This window comes from Zophobas morio, unplaced genomic scaffold, assembly GCF_036711695.1.
Source record: "Zophobas morio isolate AGI-343-1 ecotype UQ-CSIRO unplaced genomic scaffold, CSIRO_AGI_Zmor_V1 ptg000030l, whole genome shotgun sequence".
NCBI classification, from domain to species: domain Eukaryota; kingdom Metazoa; phylum Arthropoda; class Insecta; order Coleoptera; family Tenebrionidae; genus Zophobas; species Zophobas morio.
Genome location: NW_026972135.1, coordinates 16,277,294 through 16,298,298, shown reverse-complemented (window position 1 = coordinate 16,298,298; position 21,005 = coordinate 16,277,294). Strand labels below are relative to the sequence as shown.

At 32.8% G+C, this 21,005-nt stretch overlaps 1 protein-coding gene and 1 non-coding gene across 2 annotated transcripts in view; both read right to left on the bottom strand.

The window, feature by feature from the left end:
- Positions 1–4,790: 4,790 nt before the first annotated feature.
- On the bottom strand, positions 4,791–4,953 carry LOC135139164 (U1 spliceosomal RNA). Its single transcript, XR_010282131.1, has one exon. It is a non-coding gene; the product is annotated as a U1 spliceosomal RNA (small nuclear RNA).
- A 1,081-nt stretch (positions 4,954–6,034) lies between these two features.
- The window catches only part of LOC135138159 (UNC93-like protein), a 58,078-nt gene continuing 43,107 nt past the window's right edge, over positions 6,035–21,005 (bottom strand). Inside the window, 4 exon segments of the mRNA XM_064068051.1 lie at positions 6,035–6,464; positions 13,184–13,321; positions 13,377–13,506; positions 14,109–14,520. Coding sequence (XP_063924121.1) covers positions 6,238–6,464; positions 13,184–13,321; positions 13,377–13,506; positions 14,109–14,520 — 907 coding nt within the window. The 3' untranslated portion in view covers positions 6,035–6,237.

Sequence of the window (21,005 nt, the reverse complement as noted above, 5' to 3'; positions counted from 1 at the left end):
TTAATGGGATGTTAGATAAAAACAAAAAAATAGAATGTGTAATAAGAAAAATATAAAATGCAAAAAATGTAAATCCAACATTTTGGACAGTTTGTCATTAATTTTTAAATTCTCTAAATTTAAACTGCTAACTTTTTTATAAAATTAATTACCGAAATGGAGGCGGATGGGTGGGCGGAGTTTAGTATATGTTCTTCTGTAGAACGCGAGTGGTAACTAACTGATAGAAGCTAGGTTGTAAAAAAAGCGCTAATCGTAATTTTTTGTTGTACTATTTGTTATTGTATATCTAATATACAGAGTGAGTCACTAAGCGCACGGTCCTCAATATCTCTTTAATTACTATATTATTTGAGATATAAAAAAGTTAAAGACTAAAGTTGCACGGTTATATGTTGGATGAACTAAAATTGTTTTCGAATATATAGAGTGTTACGACCTATTCTCAGACCTGCCGAATATACACAAAAAATTTCATCAAAATCGGTGAAGACGTTTCGGAGGAGTTTGGTTACAAACACTGTGACACGAGAATGTTATATATTAAATAGATTTATATAATAATATAATTAACACTTGTAGAATAAGACTCAGTTTTATTTATATCACTCCAAATCGCATACCTTTATTTATCTTTCCACAAAATATTGTGGATTTTAAAAATAACCCCATTGCCTTTTTTTGTGAAAATAAAAAAAATGGCATAATCTAACGTGGTTCCATTTGAAAAACCAAAATTGTGAATTGTTTCCAAACCAAAACACTCTGTATAGTACGATAGTAAGTAAGAACCGTATAACTTTATCTCTAACTTTTTCCTGTTTCTAATAATTAATGAAATACAGGGGAGCGCGTCTTAACAGAAACTTTGAAGTCTAGGACAGTCTTCGAATTTTTTCGTTCCTTCGTTGTTAAATGTCAAACTGTAATGTAGGAGGATAGAAGGAGCGTGTCGATTTTTTCTTATCAGTTAGGTATCTCTCCCAAAGTAATAATAACCTTTATAATCCCTACGCACGAGCAACGATATGACTTTTTGGCACTCAGACCACCCACAGGGGATAAATTAACCGCTGCGCGCAAGCGACCAACTCCCATAAATTACGGCCGAAAATTTGCTTTAAACCTTCTTTTCTTTCAGATTTCTTTGATTCTTGATTTTGTGGCCTTATGACATTTTATTACTGATGCTCTACTTAACAGATGTTCAACTGAAAAAGTCATCAAGTTCGCGTTGTTTTTTATACGAAACAGTGGGGTCAAGTTGTACCCATCCACATTATTAAATGTTATCATTTCAATTTTAGGTGGATTACTTCACAATGTTTACAAAAATCAAGGCCAACTTGACGATTTTTTCAATTGAACATCCAATATATCTGGCGAGCAACATAATCGACTTATCCTTGGAAAGCATTTAGCATGTTGGTGATTAAACCGCACTGATAATGGTCAAGAGTATCAAGTAAAAGGCAGATATAAAAGTAAAAATGACCGAGTAACATTAAAAAAAATAGTGTGAAGTTACAAGGAAAATGGGTACAAAGTAAATTAATTTTATTAAATACTTTAATTTAATTAAATTACAGTAAATGCTGAAATGAAGTTTAGTCAGCAAAAAAATTTTCTCCAACAAATCGATCATCACATGTGTCCAAAAACAGTGCTAAATCTTTTCGCAACATTATATATGTGATAATTCCATTTGCTACGCCAAATGTTCTGTGGATGTTGTAGGGGTCTGCTACATTACCTATCTAACATTTGTAATATTTTCTCGAGTTTTCTTATCTTATTTCGAACTTCCAGTTTCCTCATTTCTGTATAGACGAGATTTCTCCGAACTGTCACATACCGTTGTAATACGTTACAAAAACGGACGTAGTCTACGGTGTTGTTGGGAAATTCTCTCCAGAATTCATCTCAACCCGCTTGAATTGAGTAATCTCACACACGGTTTAGCTTCTGTCCGTTTCAAAAATATATATAAACGCTCTCTACTTAAGTGGAAATAATATTTTTGAGTGAATACGCAAATATGCAAAAAAAGTTTTGATAAAAACTGTTTTTAATGTAAAAATTATATGTCTAGGAAGCAAGAGTAAGCAAGAAAAAAAGAAAAGTAAAGTTAGAAGGGCGTTTCATAAAATTTAAATCATAGTTAAATAAAAAATCACTTTATAAGGATGTTAGTTTATGCTTTTTTAGATGTCTATTCTAAATATTAGGTTTACAAAATTATTTGAAATTAAAATTATTGTTAAAAACTTTTTCACCTACGTATCTTTACATGTAGCGTTAACACACTATTTCAGAAAAGACATACGGATTGAATTCCAAGGATGACTCAATTAGAAATTCTGTAGCTCGCACGATATTTCCAATGCTTCTGAAACATCTTTCTATGTATTTCCTTTTTACTTTGTATCGTCCTCTCGATGGCTTGAATTATTATGAAAGTAAGGTCTTTCCTCTCTAAAGCCATATTGGGTGTTTTTTCATACAGGTGTCTTTTTTATTTGACACAACTCCTGTAACTTTTTTATTTTTTAAGATAAACCTATAGTTCTTTGAGTAGATTTGTATCATTTTAAAATCTCTGTCTAATGATAAGCACACACTCTTGTTATCACTTTCGGTAGAATCGAAAATGGCATCAGCTTCATTTTTTTAGATGGAACACTTGGTATATTTTCTTATAAATGGTAAGTTTGCTTTTTTGTTACAAAAAATCAAATAGAACCAATATTCTAAAATGAATAACTCAAAAGTTGTTTAGTAAAATAAGTCAAAAACTATCTATTTAATTCAATTCTAGTTGCTTGAAAAAATTATAAAATTTGATTTTGCGATTTTTGTTATTTTGATAATCTATATAAAGTAAAAATTTGCGACATAAATAACATCCCCACAGCCCTTGCGCCAAGAATTTGCGTTCACAATTGCATGAACAATGTAAAATGTATTTAAAGCAAATAACCAATGGGAAAAATATCGTCTTAGGACTTAAGCTTCAGTTCAAATGTTTATGTTTATTCATTGAAATTAGTTTCTCTCCTCAAAACAGAGCACTAAAATTATGTCGGTCAAAATGTTTTGAATATTATAATTTTTTTTATCATTATTAAATAATTTAAAGATTTTCGAGAAAAATGGGGTGACTCGTTCTTAATTTGATCAATAAAAAATTTGTGATGACTTCATCAACGTAATACTAGTCATAGTACACATTTAGGGAAAAAAAGCATAGTAACATTAAAATAATTTCAAAATAGAATTCTTTGACTTGGCGTCATCGAATTGTTGGTGGGGATGATTGGCCAAATTTTGGTTAGCGTTTAGCCATCTACATGATATTTCAAATATACACACAAAATTTGACAACAATTGGTCCAGATTATGTGTCTAGTCAAAATCGACACAGACGGCAGACAGACAAACAGACGGAAACGGGAAATCACTTTTTTCGTTTACGCTCGGGAAATAAAAAGAACATTAAAAATGCGAGCGCAGCGAGCACGTTTAGGTGATATTAAAAATTGTTCATCTGAGAAGCTAGACTAATTTTAATGAGATAATTTTGACTACCAAAGAAAGGTGAGCAAAAAAATTTGTTTGTGATTATCTGCTAAATTCGAGGTGATTTTAACAATCTAAACGTGCTCGCTGCGCTCATCTTCTAAGAGTACGGTTTTTTAAGTCTAGAGATTTATTCTTACAAAGAAAAAGAGAATCTAAACAACTTCGCTGAGATTCTTTCCTTAACACTTCTATGAGAATAAAAGCGAAAAAAAGCTGAAAATGCGAACACAACGAACATGTTCAGGTGTACTTAGTTTAAAAAACTTCTTACTGATTTCCCTGAGAAGCTAAAATATTCTCAAAAAAGTGTATTTATTGTCTACAAAAACTGAATCTTTAAAACCACTGTGTTTCTTAAAGTTGGGGAGACTCTGGGAACCTGAACGTGCTCGCTGCGCTCATATTCCAAGGGTGTGTTTTTTTTTTTAATCAAGAGATTTATTATAAGTTGGATCCAAACAATTTCGCTGAGATCCTTCATCGAATACATGTGAGACTAAATTAAAAAAAGAACATATAAGTAAGTATAATGGACTGGCTCATTAATTAATTAATTCTTTTGAGTCACCCTGTATACCTGTATAAGTGATTTTAAACACAATGTTGATAAAACCTGTACTACCATGTATTGATTTCACAGTTACGTTGTATTGTTAATTTTCGAAATATAGAAAAGAGTTAGTAGTTTCTAAAGACACAAAAGTGAAAAAAATAGTATATTATTATACGAGTTTAATAAGACGTCTTATTGTGGCACGCATGGGTTTGGGGCACGACGAGCGCAGCGAGGAGTGCTCCAAAGGAATAAGTGCCACAATGCGTCTTATTAAACGAGTTAATATACTATTTTTTCTACTTTGCATCTGATCGGACACAAAAAATTAATAAAAATTTAAGGTTATAATTTAGGGCCTTTTAATTCGAAAGGTTAGTTAGCGTTGTGGCTAACTTCACGATGTCAAAGTTTGACATCTAACCACCGAACACTAACAATCTAACCTAAGTTTGCCTCAAAAAATGGAAGAAGAGGGCCCCACTTATTGCACGCCACCTGAAATACAGTTTAACAATTGATCCCATTATTAAACTGGTTTCGGTTTAATAATGAGGCCATTGTTAACGCAAAGTAGAAAAAAGACTTATTTGGGCAAAAAAAAAATTCTTTAATATGATTCACAAAAAGTCTCATTCTGTTTTAATTAAATTAGACCGGGATAGCGCGTACGCAGTCCCGACTACCAAAAATTGTGCGCCCGAGTTATCCACATTAGGGATAATCGCAAGGGTCAGCCCGACCGTAGTGCAATGGAAGGGCCTCATCTTGGGGGAACCGCCTTGTTGATCACGGTAACCCCTACGCCAGGTAAGTATGCTTTGACAACCGTCCCCTATGGTAGTTATGATAACAGGTACGTTTACTGTACGGGAACCATACAACAGGGCGCCCTCTTTATTTCAGTAGCTAGTATTACAAAACGAAATATGGTAATCTGGTCTTCACTGGCAATTTTCAGAAGCTCCATGTATCATAGAAGCATATTAAATTATTTAAAAAATATAATAATGCACATTAACTCCTGTAGCCTAAAGCTGAAAGATGTCCTTGAGATTAATAGTTGTTCTCTTAGAATAAATATTAAGTGTATCTCACGAGCTAAGTACAAACAATAAAAAATACAAACGATTCAGTTATTAAAAAATATACTGAATGTTCCATTTCCGGTGTTACCGGAAGTGAGAATTAAAGAATCTAGTTACCAATAAAGAGATCTTGTAAATTTGTTCAATGTGTAAAAAATCTATCTTTAAAAATAAAAAAGTTACAGGGAGTTGTATCAGGTCAAAAAGACACCTGTATATTGCCGAATTCTTTTTTGATTCTAATTAGTTTCTACAAATCGTGCTATTATTTTTCTGGTACGTTCTTGGAAATGATTTCATATATTTTATCTTTCTTTTTGGTAAGAGACTCTTCCTCTTTTGTCTAAATATTTGATCACTTCCGTTGAGATAATATCATTCTTTACCCGGTACTTTCCCAATCTGTAACTGTGTTATCGCTGATGCCTTTTTCTTCCTCTTCTTTGGTTCTTTCTATTTGTTCTGTATTTCGTCGGTACTAATTCTTTAAAATATTCTGCCAACGTTCTATTATTTTTCTTTCGTATTTCAATAGTTTTCTATATTGGACATTTACATTTTGTACATGGTATTTTTTTACTTTTTAGCCATTTCACAGTGCTATTAAACATGATTAGTTCTGATTTTTAAATTTCCTTCGACAAAAATAAATTGGGACGAAGTCCACAACAAATCGAACACAGTAGGCCTTAATACGTACATACCTGCGATAGTTTAAGAATATGTCGTGTGCAAAGTGTATATTTAATAATAATAATAATAGTAATACATATTATACTGAAATATAAAAATTCATAGATTTCTGCCTTGGTTTACATTTTCTTTATTAAGTAAATAATATTTTATTTACATACAATAGGTGTTATAACAACCTCTTTGATTTTATTTACAAACATCACAGTACGACATCTACGTGAAATTTCAATTACCAAAAGCAACGCAACGACCAGTACACGTTCAGGAATGGATGATATGTCAGATGATGGTAATTGATCACCAAATATTCAGCTTAGGTCATAACCGAATGATGTTTTTGACTTTACGCATGTTCTCCAGTCGCACTTCTAACCAAGCGAACGGTACGACTGCCGCCACGAGGAAAAATCCCAGAGCGTACAGTTTATAGTAATTACATACAATTCCATGAAAGACGAATGCCACACTCATACCCAAGAATCGAAAAAGTGTCGAGTTTGCGAATGCTGATTCCCAGTTGTCGCTGTATAATCCGGTTAGAAGAGCTGAAATCGATAAGAGGCTATAATTAGTTTTTTATGTCTCCATTTTCAGTCACATACATTCATTACTTTAATCACCCACACTAATAGTTAAGGCGAAATTGTACTTATTTGTTCCGACGTCACGGAATTGTTTTTTCACTTTAATTAATTAAATTGAATAATTCATTCTAGTTCTTCATACTATAATAGATCCTATTCATTATTCAGCAAATATTTAAATCAGATAAACGTGGGCAAAAAGTATTTAAAAAAGCCAAAGTCACATTTTAACGATCTGGCTTGAGAACACAACAGTTAATAACTTTGTGTCATAAAACCAAAAACTGTTTAATCATATTTCTTAGATTCGGTATACAGGTTTTGAAAATAGTATTTAAATATACTGATATGTGTATGCGGATATCAGATTATTTTTTGTACAAAAAGTGTTTTAAATTTTTCACGATTAATTAGGTCAAGTTAGTTGTCACTAACATAATGTTTAATAAATAGAAATAAATTAACATAATAATAAACTGCCGCACGCGTGGTAAGCACTGGATTCAGAGTTGACGGTGATTAATGTTTTTCATTTGGCGTCACTTATTTCAAAATGAGAAAAGTTATATTCTTATATCAGAAGAGTATAATCTTTTTCTTGCACCATAAATAAGTTAATGGCAATACATCGAACAAGATTTAGAAATGTGTATGTTTGAAGCCGACCGTTTCCCTGCAATGTATAGTGTTTTATTATAGCCGACAGGTTCGCCAGATTTAACGTCCCTTAATTTTTTGTGGGGTGTTTAAAATCTAAAGTCTATATTAACACATCTAACAATTTGGACAATCTGAAGAACCAAATTAAATGGGTAAAACAAAGTGTTTACAGACGTGCTGGTATGTGCCAAATGGTTAGTAGATGGCAGTTTGAACATTTACGGTAGTTTTGTTGTTTTACTATAGAATTTCAGTAGGTTCAAATTATATCATTATATCGAATTTTTGTTTTTCCAAAAATGCTTATGTAAAGTAACAACTTTTTTCTGTGACCATTTACTAATAAAAAGATCTATTAGAATTCGAAAGAAAAAGTTGGGGTTTCTATTTAGAAAAATAATTGATGACGCCACTGTGCAAAAACGCCTGGTTGGAAAAAATAAATTTTTCAATTAAAAAGTGTCATTAAAAAAAAAAAATTGGGCTGGCCGAGATTTTTTCGAGAAAAGTGAATAACGGAACCATGAATTTTGTGTCGTACTCTGTATAAATGGTACCACTACACGAGCAACACATTTTCCAGACTCAATAAGAGCAGCTAGCAAAAGAATTAAGAAAACTGAGCTAGAAAACAAATAATTTTTTTAAGTCAGGCAAATAAAACGAAAAAGCTACGTTTTTCCCAAGAATTTGTAAACAATGGTGAAAGGAAGCAAATTTTCGGCAGACCGTAAGTCGCGATGAGGGTACTGATAGAAGAGGGGTTTTATGACAACCGCGCCGCGCCAACGCTGAATGAAAGGTATTGAGTTTTGGTGACGAAGAACTATTGGAAGTAGGAGGATCCGTGTGTTTTTGAAACTTCTTTTGTAGTTTTCACCTACCACAACCTTTCAAATTTTTGAACTGCCACCAGACCATACCGAAAGTATCCTACTGGGTTCTGAGTGATACCGATAGCCGTCACTTTGCGACCGTCCCATACAACCGCCACCGATAACCACCCCTTTTCGGCCTATCGTCCCCGTTTCCCCAAGATCTGTTAATTGCTGCGAGTTTTTTTTAATCAGTCGGTGATTAAGAAATAAAAGTCGAATCTTTTTAAGTTTAATAGAAGTAGTATTATTTCTGTGGTGGCCGCTCACGAGACCCTTTAGAGATCCGTTTCTGCGATTAGAATACCTCCCACTAGACTAATGCGGAGAAAAATCACCTGCTTTCAAGTTTTTCGTCTATGTGCTGCCAAATTTGCTATGGAACTAATGAAACTGCAATGTAGAAAGGTGAAAGGACTGTGCCGAGTTCCTCTTATCAGCTAGGTACCTGTAGGTAATAATAACCCTTATGATATCTCATGACCTTTGTGGATTAGATAAGTCACCGGAGGTAAATTCACCGTCAGGGGCAAGTGCCCTACATTTGTACAGTTGTACTAATTTACACGACTAACCATACAGCGATTATGTACAGAATAATTCCGGCGCAACGTGCATTCTTCTGGATGGTTCGCGAACGCCGCTTCGAGGTTTCCGGCAACCCGCTCCAGGAGAACCTCGCCCGGCCGCCGTCACCGATGATGAGTCACCCGTCATCGCCGCACATACTAGAAGACCCATAGGCGTCCTACCGGGGTGGCGTATGCCTTTATTTCGTAACAATATTGTCGTGTAGATTCAAGAAAAAAATGTACACATATATCGTGTATACACATTTGACATCGTCCGTTAAGTATAAGATTCTAAGTCAGTCTATTTCTTCCCATTCTTTTATCTCTTTTTCACACCTTTCTGTGTTTTCTTCCCTATAGTATTGCTTCATATACTTTCGTTACAAGTTTGTATTCTGACATTCTGTTTACATGACTTATTTTCACCTTTTTTTATTATCGTTTGTTTCTAATTTAATCTTTCATGATTACTGTGGTGTCCCAGTTTGAATTAAAATTTTGCCCTGAGACAAAAAAAAAAACAGAAGCGCGAAACCGCATTTGATGAATTTGAATTTTAAAAAAGAATTAAGAAAATTGCTGAACATAAGCAACCATGTGCAACTTCAGTTTAGTATCCTGTTCCCAGGGAATTAGTCGATAGGTAGTTGATGAGGAGTTGATAGTAAAACTTGTGAAAGCAGACTCGTTTTGGTTTAGATACAACACTCCTGAAGTAACGGTTGTAATGTAAAGACGTAGTCAGCATTAAAGGTACTTAGGATAAGTTTAGTTTGGTTGACGCCACGGTTTCCCCACAAGCATATTTAATTATTATTAATGTTTTTCTAATCAGAAATGTGTGAATTTTTGACGATGTATTTAACACGGAGTGTAAAATTTGTTTATTGATCGTAAATTCACAGCTCATTTTAAGATTTTTAACTGTTCTTGGTTCTAATATAATTTACCAGTCATGAAATTGTACATATAAACCACATGCTAGGAAATTCACTTAGTCAGGCTTCGTTCTTTTATTTATCAAGTTATAACTAAGGTTCCTGGATCTTTTACTTAAATATTACATTATAGTACACTTTAATTTCTCATTCGAGATTGTTAATAGTTCCATTATGGCATTTAAACTGATTTAAATATTAAAAAATATCTGTTGAGAAAGAGGACCTTGAAAAGTGTGGTTAAATTCATACTCTCTTGGACTCGAAAAAGGGGAGGGGTTCAATATTTTCCTAGAGGTTTAATAATTTGTTTCAGGTCTAATAGGCCCCAAGCGTAACGTTTCCGACACCAGGTGTTTTGATTTTGACTGTATTATGTGTTTATTTTTTTGTTTGTATGTGATGTGGGGTTTTTCGATCCACGACGTAATCTGTGAATGCGATTTGATATAATGAATCACTTGAAATAACACCCGATTTAATCTCGTGTAAATTCTTTGTTGTTTGAAATTGTTGATAAAGTGTGGCACCATTTAACATCATGTAAATTTTTTGTTGTTTAAAATTGTTGATAAAGTGTGCCGTAATTAATTTAAGTAATTTGAATACTCATTTCGAGAGACATAGAATTTGAACTTAATTGAAATAAAAGGGTCCAAGTTCACGTGGGGAAAGCGGAACACATGGTCTCTAGTTAAAGTCTGCAGTTTTGTCATTTCCCAAACAGATGTTGAAGTTGAGCCTTCATGGGGAGATCAACGTTGGTGTGAAACGTGCAGCTTGGTTTAATAGCTGGCTATAGTTAGAGGAGAGCGGGTAAAGAGTATAATTACGCGGCAGGTTTTTTCAGTATATAAGTGTGGAGTATGTTTTGATACCTGCCTATAGAGTAAAATCACTACGACGAGGAACTTAAATCCCGCTGTCGTTACAACATCCGCTGTAGCTCGCTTGCTGACTTCTCGACTGCCATAATATTTAAATTTACCGCCACTTTCTCCTGCTTTTTTTTTAATTGTAATATTCACATATTTAACTTGATTCGGAACCTTTAATTTGAGTTCATTTTGAAAGCTAAGCAGGTCACCATTTTGCTTCTGGACGCGTTCCGCCATAAAAAAAAACGAAATAGGGTTCCATTTTATTGACGATTACAAATCAAGGCCAAATTTTTCGCGGGTTTTAAAGTTTTGTTCATATGTCAAATTATGGTGGGATGTTTAGGTTATTGCATTACCTTTCCTTTTTCCCAGGAATTTCATCTGTGTGGTATTTATCATACTAATATTTCGTTATTGTCCATGTAATTCATTTCCATATGGAAGCCTCAGAGTTATTACCTTTTTTTACAACCTCTACTTTACCTATTTCGGAATTTCTTTATTTTCAAAAAATTATATTTATTCTTCTTGCTATCAAAAAGCTTTCCTGTGATCCTTATTCTTTCTATTATTTCGTTCTCTAAGTTTCATTTGATTTCTTCAATAATTCCTAAATACTAAATACTTAAACTCTTTTACTTGTTCTATCTTTTCCTCCTCTATTACAGTATTAGAAGTTTTTGTTTTAGAAACTTAGAACTATTGGCTTTGTTTTGTTGCATTTTATTTCCATATTTTTCTTCTTGAGCAGTTTATTTAGGGTGTATGTATATGCCATGGGCAAGTTTCTTTCTGATTCAGCATCTATAATAATTATAGTACTATACCATCTGCAAAAATAACTCCACTTTCATTTAGTAGACCTCTTAAGATATAATTCTTAACGGGTCTCTTTGAATTTTCAATTTTGCTGTTGCTGTTGCCAATAATTCATCTTTAGTGATTTGCGGTTTTTCTTGTTCTTGTTTTCCTTTTACTTCCTCTTCTTTTGCCTTCTATGTTTGTTCTGCATCTAATAATAGTTTAAAATATTCTATCCAACGCTCTCCTTTCATAAATGTCTATATTTTCCATCTTTGTCTTTTATACAGGGTTATGATAAAGTAATGCACAAAATTCATAACAAGAGCAGCATATAAAGCAGGTATATAGGTAAATTAAATATTGCATTATTTGATAAAGTTTATTTTTCTGCATATGAAACTATAGTTTGATATAGGGGTTCCATAACAAAAAAATTGGGCAAATTAATAGCAAACAAAATAATCTAGATTTTAATGATCAATAAAAAACAGAACAATACATTGGAGTAAAAATTTATGCTATATTTAGAAATTGTTCAAACTGTTCCTCATTCACCATCTGATATAATCCCTGAGGATGGTAGACCTGACTGACGGAATTTTCAGTACTCTGAAGACTTATACGAGTCATTTCATGACGAATTCGTGCTTCCAAGTCGTCTAAATTATCGAGTCTGTTCATGTAAACACGACTTTTTATATGTCCCCATAAAAAAAATCAAAGGGTGTCAGTTCCGGAGACCTAAGTGGCCATTCTATTGGTCCACGCCTTCCATTAAATTGATTATCCAAAAAAACTCTTACGTTTACGCCATGATGTAGTGGTGCCCCATCCTGTTGAAACCAAATTATATATTTTTATTTCTTAACAGTTTCATTGTGCTATAAAACATTTGTTGATTGTCCCTGAAATCGCCTTTCATTTTTTGTCCACTTTTCAGTTTGACCGTTTTTCTTTTTCTTGATATTCCTGATGGTACTATATTTTCTTAGTACCCAGCTATTTTTCCAATCTTTATTTTTCCTTTCATATCTTTTTTCACAATGCTTCTGTTTTTTTTACAGTTTTTCTTTCTGATAACCATTTTTTTTTCAAAACAGTATTAACTTCTAATTACCTTTACTTCGCAGACGAATTTCCAATTCTTTTTCGATTGATAATTATTTTTTTCTTGCCAGAGTCTGTGTAAAAACTTATATTTTATATTATATTCCATAATAATTTTGAGTTTACTTGTGTTCTTTATTCAATTTCTGTAACACATACGTTATTTGTCCGATTTTCTTAGTTTCATCTTTAGTTCTAAATGTCTTTCTATAAAGTCTCCTGTGTTCTGTCCAATATGTGTTATTGTTATTTGTACTTGTATTTCTTTTATTATTAGTTTTTTTTATTACCTTTTTCTTGTCCTTATATCTTATTTTTGCTTTTGTAAATAGATATTCGTTTTTCTCTTTCAGTTCTACAATCACATATTTAAACTTTTCGTTTGTTCATTTCTTTTTATTTTATTCATTAAATTCATTATTTTCATCAATATTTCATCATTGTTACCTTCTCCGTTAATTGTTAATTTGTTCTTCTCTTCCTTCTTTTCTTTTGGTCTTTTTCATAAAACTAATTAACAATTTATATTCATTAAACAGACACCTACTTTAACATATAGTTAATGAACTTTTTATCAGCCATTTAATAAATAATTTATAGTATTAAATTCCAATCCGGCGTTTTGTATAATAGATTTCGACAAAAAAGATCATTACCTAAATATTCACTGGAAAAATAGGTCACGAAAATCCGGTATTAGCTGTGTTTCGGAGACGAACGAGCAAATAAATAAAAATTACTAAATAAATTTATGAGTTAGATCAAGTCAGGTCAGATCAGATTATCAAGACAATCGTACGCAAGTTTGTAACGTAAATGCCAAAGTTCCAACAGTATACTTACTAAAATTGAGCATTTCCCAAATAGCGTTGCAGACACCCCAAGCAGCAGAAATGACGTAAAAAAGTGCAGGATCGTCCTCAATGGGTTTCCACAGTATTAAAACCATTAACAAACATGCATGAAAAGTGAAACCCACAGCTAAAAATGGAAAAGTAAGCGCAATGGTACCATTAGAACCCAAGTTTAAACTTACCAACAACGTAGTACCTTCGGATGGTTCTTAAAAGCATGCTTAAAGTACACGCTGCTATCGATTGCAGTAAACCCATCGATAAGAATACCAAATTGAGTCGATGGATACCCAAAGTGCACACAACGTAAGACTGAAAAAATAATAAATACAAGATTAATCATGGGAGCCACCCTTTTTTCTTAATTAAGTAAAATAGAAGCTGTAATGAGGCCTTCATGGTGTTTAATTTTTGTGACGTGATTGATGTTACGAAAATAAATTGTGTTTTAAATTATTCATTAGATAATGGGACTCACGTCAATTTAAATTAGACTATTTGATTAGGTAATTTAATGAAAATTTATTTCTAAGTATTTGTCTTGAAATCGAAAGAAAAGTATGTGTTAGATTCATACTGAACACTATGAATGAATTAGCAATTTATTATAAAATTTTGGCAATAACTGCAAAATGTTAAAATGCAAATTTTTGTTCCATACACGTGGAATTTTTACATAAAAATCGAGGCCATCGGTTACAAAAATAATTAGTAATTAGAATCTTAACGATGTTTGTTCTTTTTTTGTAAAATCCAAATAAAGTATATCGAAATTTTAAAATAATAATAACCTTTATAACGATGTAACCTGTTCACACCAAGAATTACTGATCCGAAGAAAATGGAAATTAAGGAACCAAAAAACGAAACAATGTTGATTCCTTTCTAAAATTGAAATATTCGAATACACTAACCTTGCTAAAATCTGCGTACATGAACGCCTGTTCTAATCCAATAAACAGCGCCAAAGGAGCTGCCATCTGCAGTCGAACGTCCCGGAAGGACTCTTTCACTGCCCGTAAAGCAGCAAGTCCTTCTGGCCTTTCCAAGGGATCTTGATAAACGTACATTCTAATTCTGTCTAGTCCTGCTGCACTCGTCATGGCTGCAACTAGACAAAAACCGGCGTAAACGACGGCCAAAACTGTGGACGTGTTTTTTGGCAAAACGTGGAAGAAACCCTCTTCGGACATGTTGAAATGTAAAAGAAAATTCGGAGGACATGCCTGGGCCCCACAGAGTCTTGTTCCCTCGAAAGTGTCGAAAATGTCGTCCAGAAAGGCGTTATAATCGTAAACATTATGCGACGAAAAAGCAGGTTTCTCCCTGAAAGTTACATTTAATGATTTTAGGACTGTATCTACGTTAAAGATTCGTCTTTGTCACCATGGTGCGAAATTAATCACTAGCGTGACACAGTTTATGTAACTTGGTTTTTGGTCTTAACACTTGGATGGTTATTAAAAATACAGGTCATAAAAAAGCTCCATTTTACCTGCTCGCATCGATTTACCTTGAAAGTTTTCAAGTGATTACCCGTGCGTTTGACATTTTTTGCATCAAATTTAGATAACAGTTATAAATTTAAAGGCAGATTTTTATGACTGGAATGTTGGTAAAAGTGCATTTATTTCGAAAAACGTAAGTTTTTTGTTGGTTATAATTTATAATACTGGGTAACTGTTAAAGACTGAAGCAATTATTGTGTTGGCAATTCAGAATTATTGGTATCCATGCTAGTACGTCAGTTTAAAAGTCAATTTTGACATAGGCACGCTTAACAAACGAGTTGACAATCAGGTATTCCATCATAAAATTTTAAATAGGTTGCCAACATGAAAAAAAAATCGCAAACATTAATAGTCACTCGGTATTTAATGTTAATGTTGTGAGATTAATACTTATTTAAAAAGTTGACCCCCTCCTGTAAATAAAATAAAAACCTATAGAGACCATAACTTCTATTATGGTGTCTATTTATTAAAAAATGATTCATACATGCAGCAAAAAAGAGATCAGTTTAGATTAAAAATTTTGCCGCTTGTAAAAATAATGTTCTGAACATAGAATTTTCAGACATATTTTGAAACATTTGTTGAGCAGTTCATAATTTGTGACACTAGTTCATCCAAACTTCATTTTTCAGGTAACCAACTAAAGAAAAATCAAGTGAACCAGAAGCGCAGTATGCGCTGTTGCACTATATTTTGAAAGTAACCAAATCCTAATTCGTCATCATGCAACTGATTCATAAATGGCTCCAACCTTGGTAGTATTAATGGTATCATGAAACAACATGGGTCCAACCAGTCTTCGGTGTGAAACCGCTGTCCACACGACCAGTTAAATTTTGATTAATGTTAAAGAGGCGGCAAAATGTCTTTGTTTTACAGAGGTATTGCGACGTATGAAACTTTTATAGACACTTTGTATAATTATTTTCCATATAAATTTCAGTAAATAGTGTTATTTGAGAACATGATCATTTTCTTTTTTAAAATTATCCAACGAAATTCCAAGTATAAAAAAATATTGCTTGGTATTGTAGTGTCCTGAATTTGAATTTCAAATTTCGCGCTGAGAAAAAAACCGACTCTGCGAAACTGTATATGAAAAAGACAAAAAATCATTCAATAACGTAGGCAGTCACCCATGTATGTTCTAAAGCATGTAGGGAATTAGTGAATGCCACCATTTATGTTGGTAGTGGTTTTTGGCGCTACCAAAACACGTATTAAAATTGATATTTACAATTTTTGTTTGTAGCTGCATAAAAGCGAAATTGTTTAAATAAAAGTGAATCCCATTCGACATCACAGTCCTCCTCAATGAGTGTAATTAGTGGAATGTTTTTAGTTGTTCATGCTTCTAATACAATTTAACTGCAATCTTGGAAAATGTTCCTGAATAATACGTGACAGGAAATTCACTTATTCGGGTCCAACTTATTACTTCCCGAGTGTAAGTTAAGGAAGTATTGTAATCGAGTCTATCAAGCGACTCGCTATTTTTAAGTTTTCTCGACGTTTCATGACCCCTAGAATATGATTAGATCTCTCGTTGCCGCCTGTCTATCTGCTGTCTGCCGTGTATCCGCGTCTGTGTCGATTTTTATTAAACAGATAATCTTCTAAACTACCTGAGTGATTATTGTCAAATTTTGTGTGTATAGTAGTAATATAGTGTAGAAGATAAAACGATAACCAACGATGATATGACATCATCTCCAACTTTAATAGTAAATGCTATTTAAATTTTATAAAAATAACATACTCCTCCACTTGTAGTTTATGAATCCGCGTTGAGTTTTTATTTTAACCATCCATATTTTTATATAAAAAAATCAAAATTCTATAATAAAAACTGAATGCTCTGAAACTCGTTGACGTTTTAAGATTATCGGAAACATGGTAAATCGTTATTCAAAATTTATTCGTTTACGATCCCCCTAAAAACTGATGACGTCATCTTAAAATTTTGCCACATAAATCCTTTCTAAAATGTACAAAATATGATGATTTATCATTCCATTAATATTTTCACTTCCTGAGCGTAAGCAAAGGAAGTATTGTAATCAAGTTCGTCGACCGACTATCTTCTTTTACGTTTTCTCGACCTTTCATGCCCCTATAACATGAAGAGATAGGTCTCCCGTTTACGTCTGTCTGTCATAGATTTTTATTAAACGGATAATCTCCGAAAGTACAGGGCCGATTGTTGTCAAATTTTGTATTTATATTAGGAATATCATGCAGATGGCAAAACGCTAACAAAAATTTGTCTAATTATTCCTACCATTAATGTGATGACGTCACTTCAAAATTGCACACAGCAAATGGGTTTTAAATTGTATGAAATAACATAGTCCTACACATGTAGTTTATGACTCCATATTTAGTTTTTACCGGAAAAGCCTAGATTTTTGGAAAAAAAATCGAAATTATAAACCAACACTTTGCAATTTAATTTTGAATCTGCAAAACCGAATGTTTTGAAATCTTGCAGATGTTCTAAAGTTATGATAAGCATGATAAATTTTTAATCAAAATATGTTTACTTATTTCCTCCAAAATATTAATGACGTCAGCTCAAAATTTTGCCGTATAAATCCTACCTAAATTGTACTTACAAAAAAATAATATAAGTCTGTACTTGTAATTTATCATTCTATTAATATTTTTTAGATTTGCATATACAGGGTGACTCAAAAAAATTAATGAACGCATGAATTTATTTTATTGCTTTAAACTGGAACTACAAAATCAAATGTTTTGAAATCTTAGAGATGTTTTAAAGTTATCGTAACCATGGTAAATTTTTGATCATCATGTAGTTGCTCATTCCCTTCTAAAAAATTGATGACGTCACCTCAAAATTTTGCTGAATAATCTTAAATTGCAAAATATGATAAAATTTAACGTTGCATTCATATTTTTTAGATTTGCTTATACAGGGTGACTCAAAAAAAAAATAAATCAGTGAACTTATTTTGTTGAATAAATCAATTTTGTTAAAGTTATTGTAAGCCTGGTAAATTGTTAATCAAAACATATCTGTTTATTCTCCCCGAAAAATTGATGACGTCACCTCAAAACTTTACCGAATAAATTCTACCCAAATTGTTCTAAATATGATTTTACTTGTGATTTATCATTGTATTCATATTTTTTAATTTTGCTTAAACATGTGTGTCAAAAAAATTAATGAATGAGTCAATTTATTTTATAGATTAAATCAGGAACGGCTCACTCAAATTAAGAACGAGTCACCCCATTTTCTCAAAAATGTGAAGCATACGCACGTCTTTATATAATAAGGATACAATAAGAATTATAATATTATGTATTCAGAACATTTTGTTCGATTGCGCTTTAATTAAAAATTTTAGTCCTGTGTTTTGAGAAGACAAGCTCATTCAAATCAAACTGATTTCTACGTGACATTCTTTCGATGTATAAACATAAATAAACAGCGTCAGATTGTTATTACCTAGCGTTGAAGAACAAGAGTTGTTAGAGGTGGATTATTTTAAGTTCAACATGGTGAGTCATCAGAATTTGTCGACGGACTGTCAGTCAGTAGCGTAATATGCACACTTCAGAAGGGGATGGTTTTTAAATTTATTTTTTCAATCACAAACAATAATACGCCGAAACATAAACTTAGTGAACTGGTCAACACGCTATCAAGAATGCGGATGAATCTATTAGGCACCAATCTAAACAGGTATAGGAACACATCGCAGGTAGAAAAGTTCACTATGACAGAGAAACCATGATGGTATGTACGCCCATTCGAACATGCTGGATATGTTTCATTGTACTTCAGGAGCTAGGGAAGTTCTGTCGAAACAACTTTGGACCAATTTTTTAGAATTGCCTATACAGGTGACTCAAAAAAATGAATGAATGAGCCAAATTATTTTATTGATCAAATCAGGAACTGCAAAACCGAATGCTTTGAAATATTGCACACTCTTTAAAGATATCGAAAGTATGGTAAATTTGGAATCAAAATATATCATAATAGAATAAAATAATTAAAAAAAATAAATAAAAATATCTGTTTACCCTCTTCAAAAAATTATCTTATTAAAATATGCAAAACATAATGAGTCTATACTTGTGATTTATAATTACATTAATATATTTTTGAATTACCTATACAAGATGACTTAAAAAAAAATTAATGAATAAGTCAATTTATTTTATTGATTAATCAGGAGCGGCTCACTCAATTTTCCCAAAAATTTTGGAATACAATACTGTTATTGTGTCAATAAAAATATGTACATTGATGACGTCATCACAATATCTTGTAAAGGAAAAAAAAATCATTTGAAACCTACGTGAAGCACGCTTCTTTACATTTACTTTAACATTACATACATATCTTTGTTTTAACTTAGAGGGGTTGTAAAAAAAAAATTAATAAAAAATAATGTAATTTGTCGAAAAAGCTGGATATGTTTTATTGTATTTTAAGAGCGAAGGAAGTTGTAAATAACATTTGACCATTTTTTTAACAATGATATCTCACAGTTCTAGATGTTCTTATATTATAAGATTACAGTACACTTCATAACATCTCACTCAAGATTTATGACAGTTCATCTATGCCACTGAAACCAATTTTGAAAGCTTAACTCGTTTTTAGAGAAACTGTCTTGAAAATTAATAACATTGTGAACTGGGGAATGTAGAGCCTAATTTGTGCACATGTAAATTCTTTGTTGTTTGAAATCCTCGATAAAGTGTGGACTATGGAGTAACTAAATGTTGCTTGCTTCATTTCTTGTAATTCTAATACTTATTCACTTATCGCTATAGATTCGATTTGAAGATAGGATTTGAATTTTACACTGACATAAAGGTGCAAAAGCCGTGGCGAAAGCAGAACACACGGTTACTGAAGCTGACGGTTTTTCCCTCGTGTCAATTTTCCCTAACAAATGTTAACTTAAAAAAAAATTATGGAGAGAACCGCGTCCACGTACAAGGTGCAGCTGGGTTAAATAGCTAACTCTTTAGCGAACGTGGGGTAATGCGTATAATATGCGGCAGGTTTTTTGGGCTTAGAGATGTGGTGTGTGTGTTATACTTGTCAATAGAGTAAAATCGTCGAGAAAGGTGACAGACTACGGTAAGGAACTTAAATTCCGCTTTCGTTACATAATTTAAATTTGTCACCAGACCATGGTAATAACTTCGGTATTACCATCCAATTATTTTAATTAAGATTTCACTTTTTTGTGTGTTTTAAACTTGTAATGTTCAAATGTTTGTATTAATTTGAAAAACTTGATTTAATTTTTGAAAGCTGACGCTAATATTTAACAAGACTAAATACATATTATCTTCTAGTTTAGATGCTGACCCTGATGAAGAATGTTATCAATAAAACAAGTTTCTCTCAGCACAGTTTCCTTTGGAACAAGATTTGACAAAATTTGTGGAATATTTGAAAATTCTGCCGTATCCCCATTTATGCTCTTAGTGATCTTCCACAATTTATTCATGAATCATGATATACTTGATCTAAAAGTTTTCGTATTAGTTTACGGACTACTGACGATATCGTCCTAAACTACTTATATAGTATTTCAAACTAAGGTCTAACTGTACTGTCTAAACTGTGTAAATGACGTAAACATATTTTCAAGAATAAATCTTCAAGTGAACATCAAAAAATATTCTGGTTATTTGGATCATAGTATTGTTACGAAATACACCCTTACGCCGCCCCAGTACGACGCCTATGGCGGTCGAGAGCCTTCTGGACGTACGCACGGCGCTGATGGGTGAATCATCGCTGTTGACGGCCGAGAGGCGGGCGCATAAAGACAGGTCTGGAGCGTCTCGAAGCGGCGTCCAGGGGAGTCTCGAAGCGGAGTCGCGATGGATGTTCGTGAAGGATCTCGATCAGAGACTATGGGTTTAAATAGAGGCGACCGTAGGTAATGGATTCAATCATCGAGTGAAGACAGTCGAGAGCGCCGGAATAATTTCTGTACATATTCGTCGCAATAGATAGTGTTGTAATTCGACCTGAAGAAATAAATTTTTTTTTGAGTTTTACCAACACCCGATTTATTATTCGTCCGTCAATCGTAACACTGGTGTCAGAAGTGGGATTAATTGTGAAATAAATCGGGATTCGAATTTGGTTGGTGCTACTAGGGGAGACCGGAACAAAGTGAACTTTCGAGAAAATTCTCTCCCGCGGTAAGAGTGGAATAACGGAATTAGACTTTCATCACCTGACATTGGCTTCGAGAATTGACATCTGTCAAGGCTCTAGAAGTTTCTAGA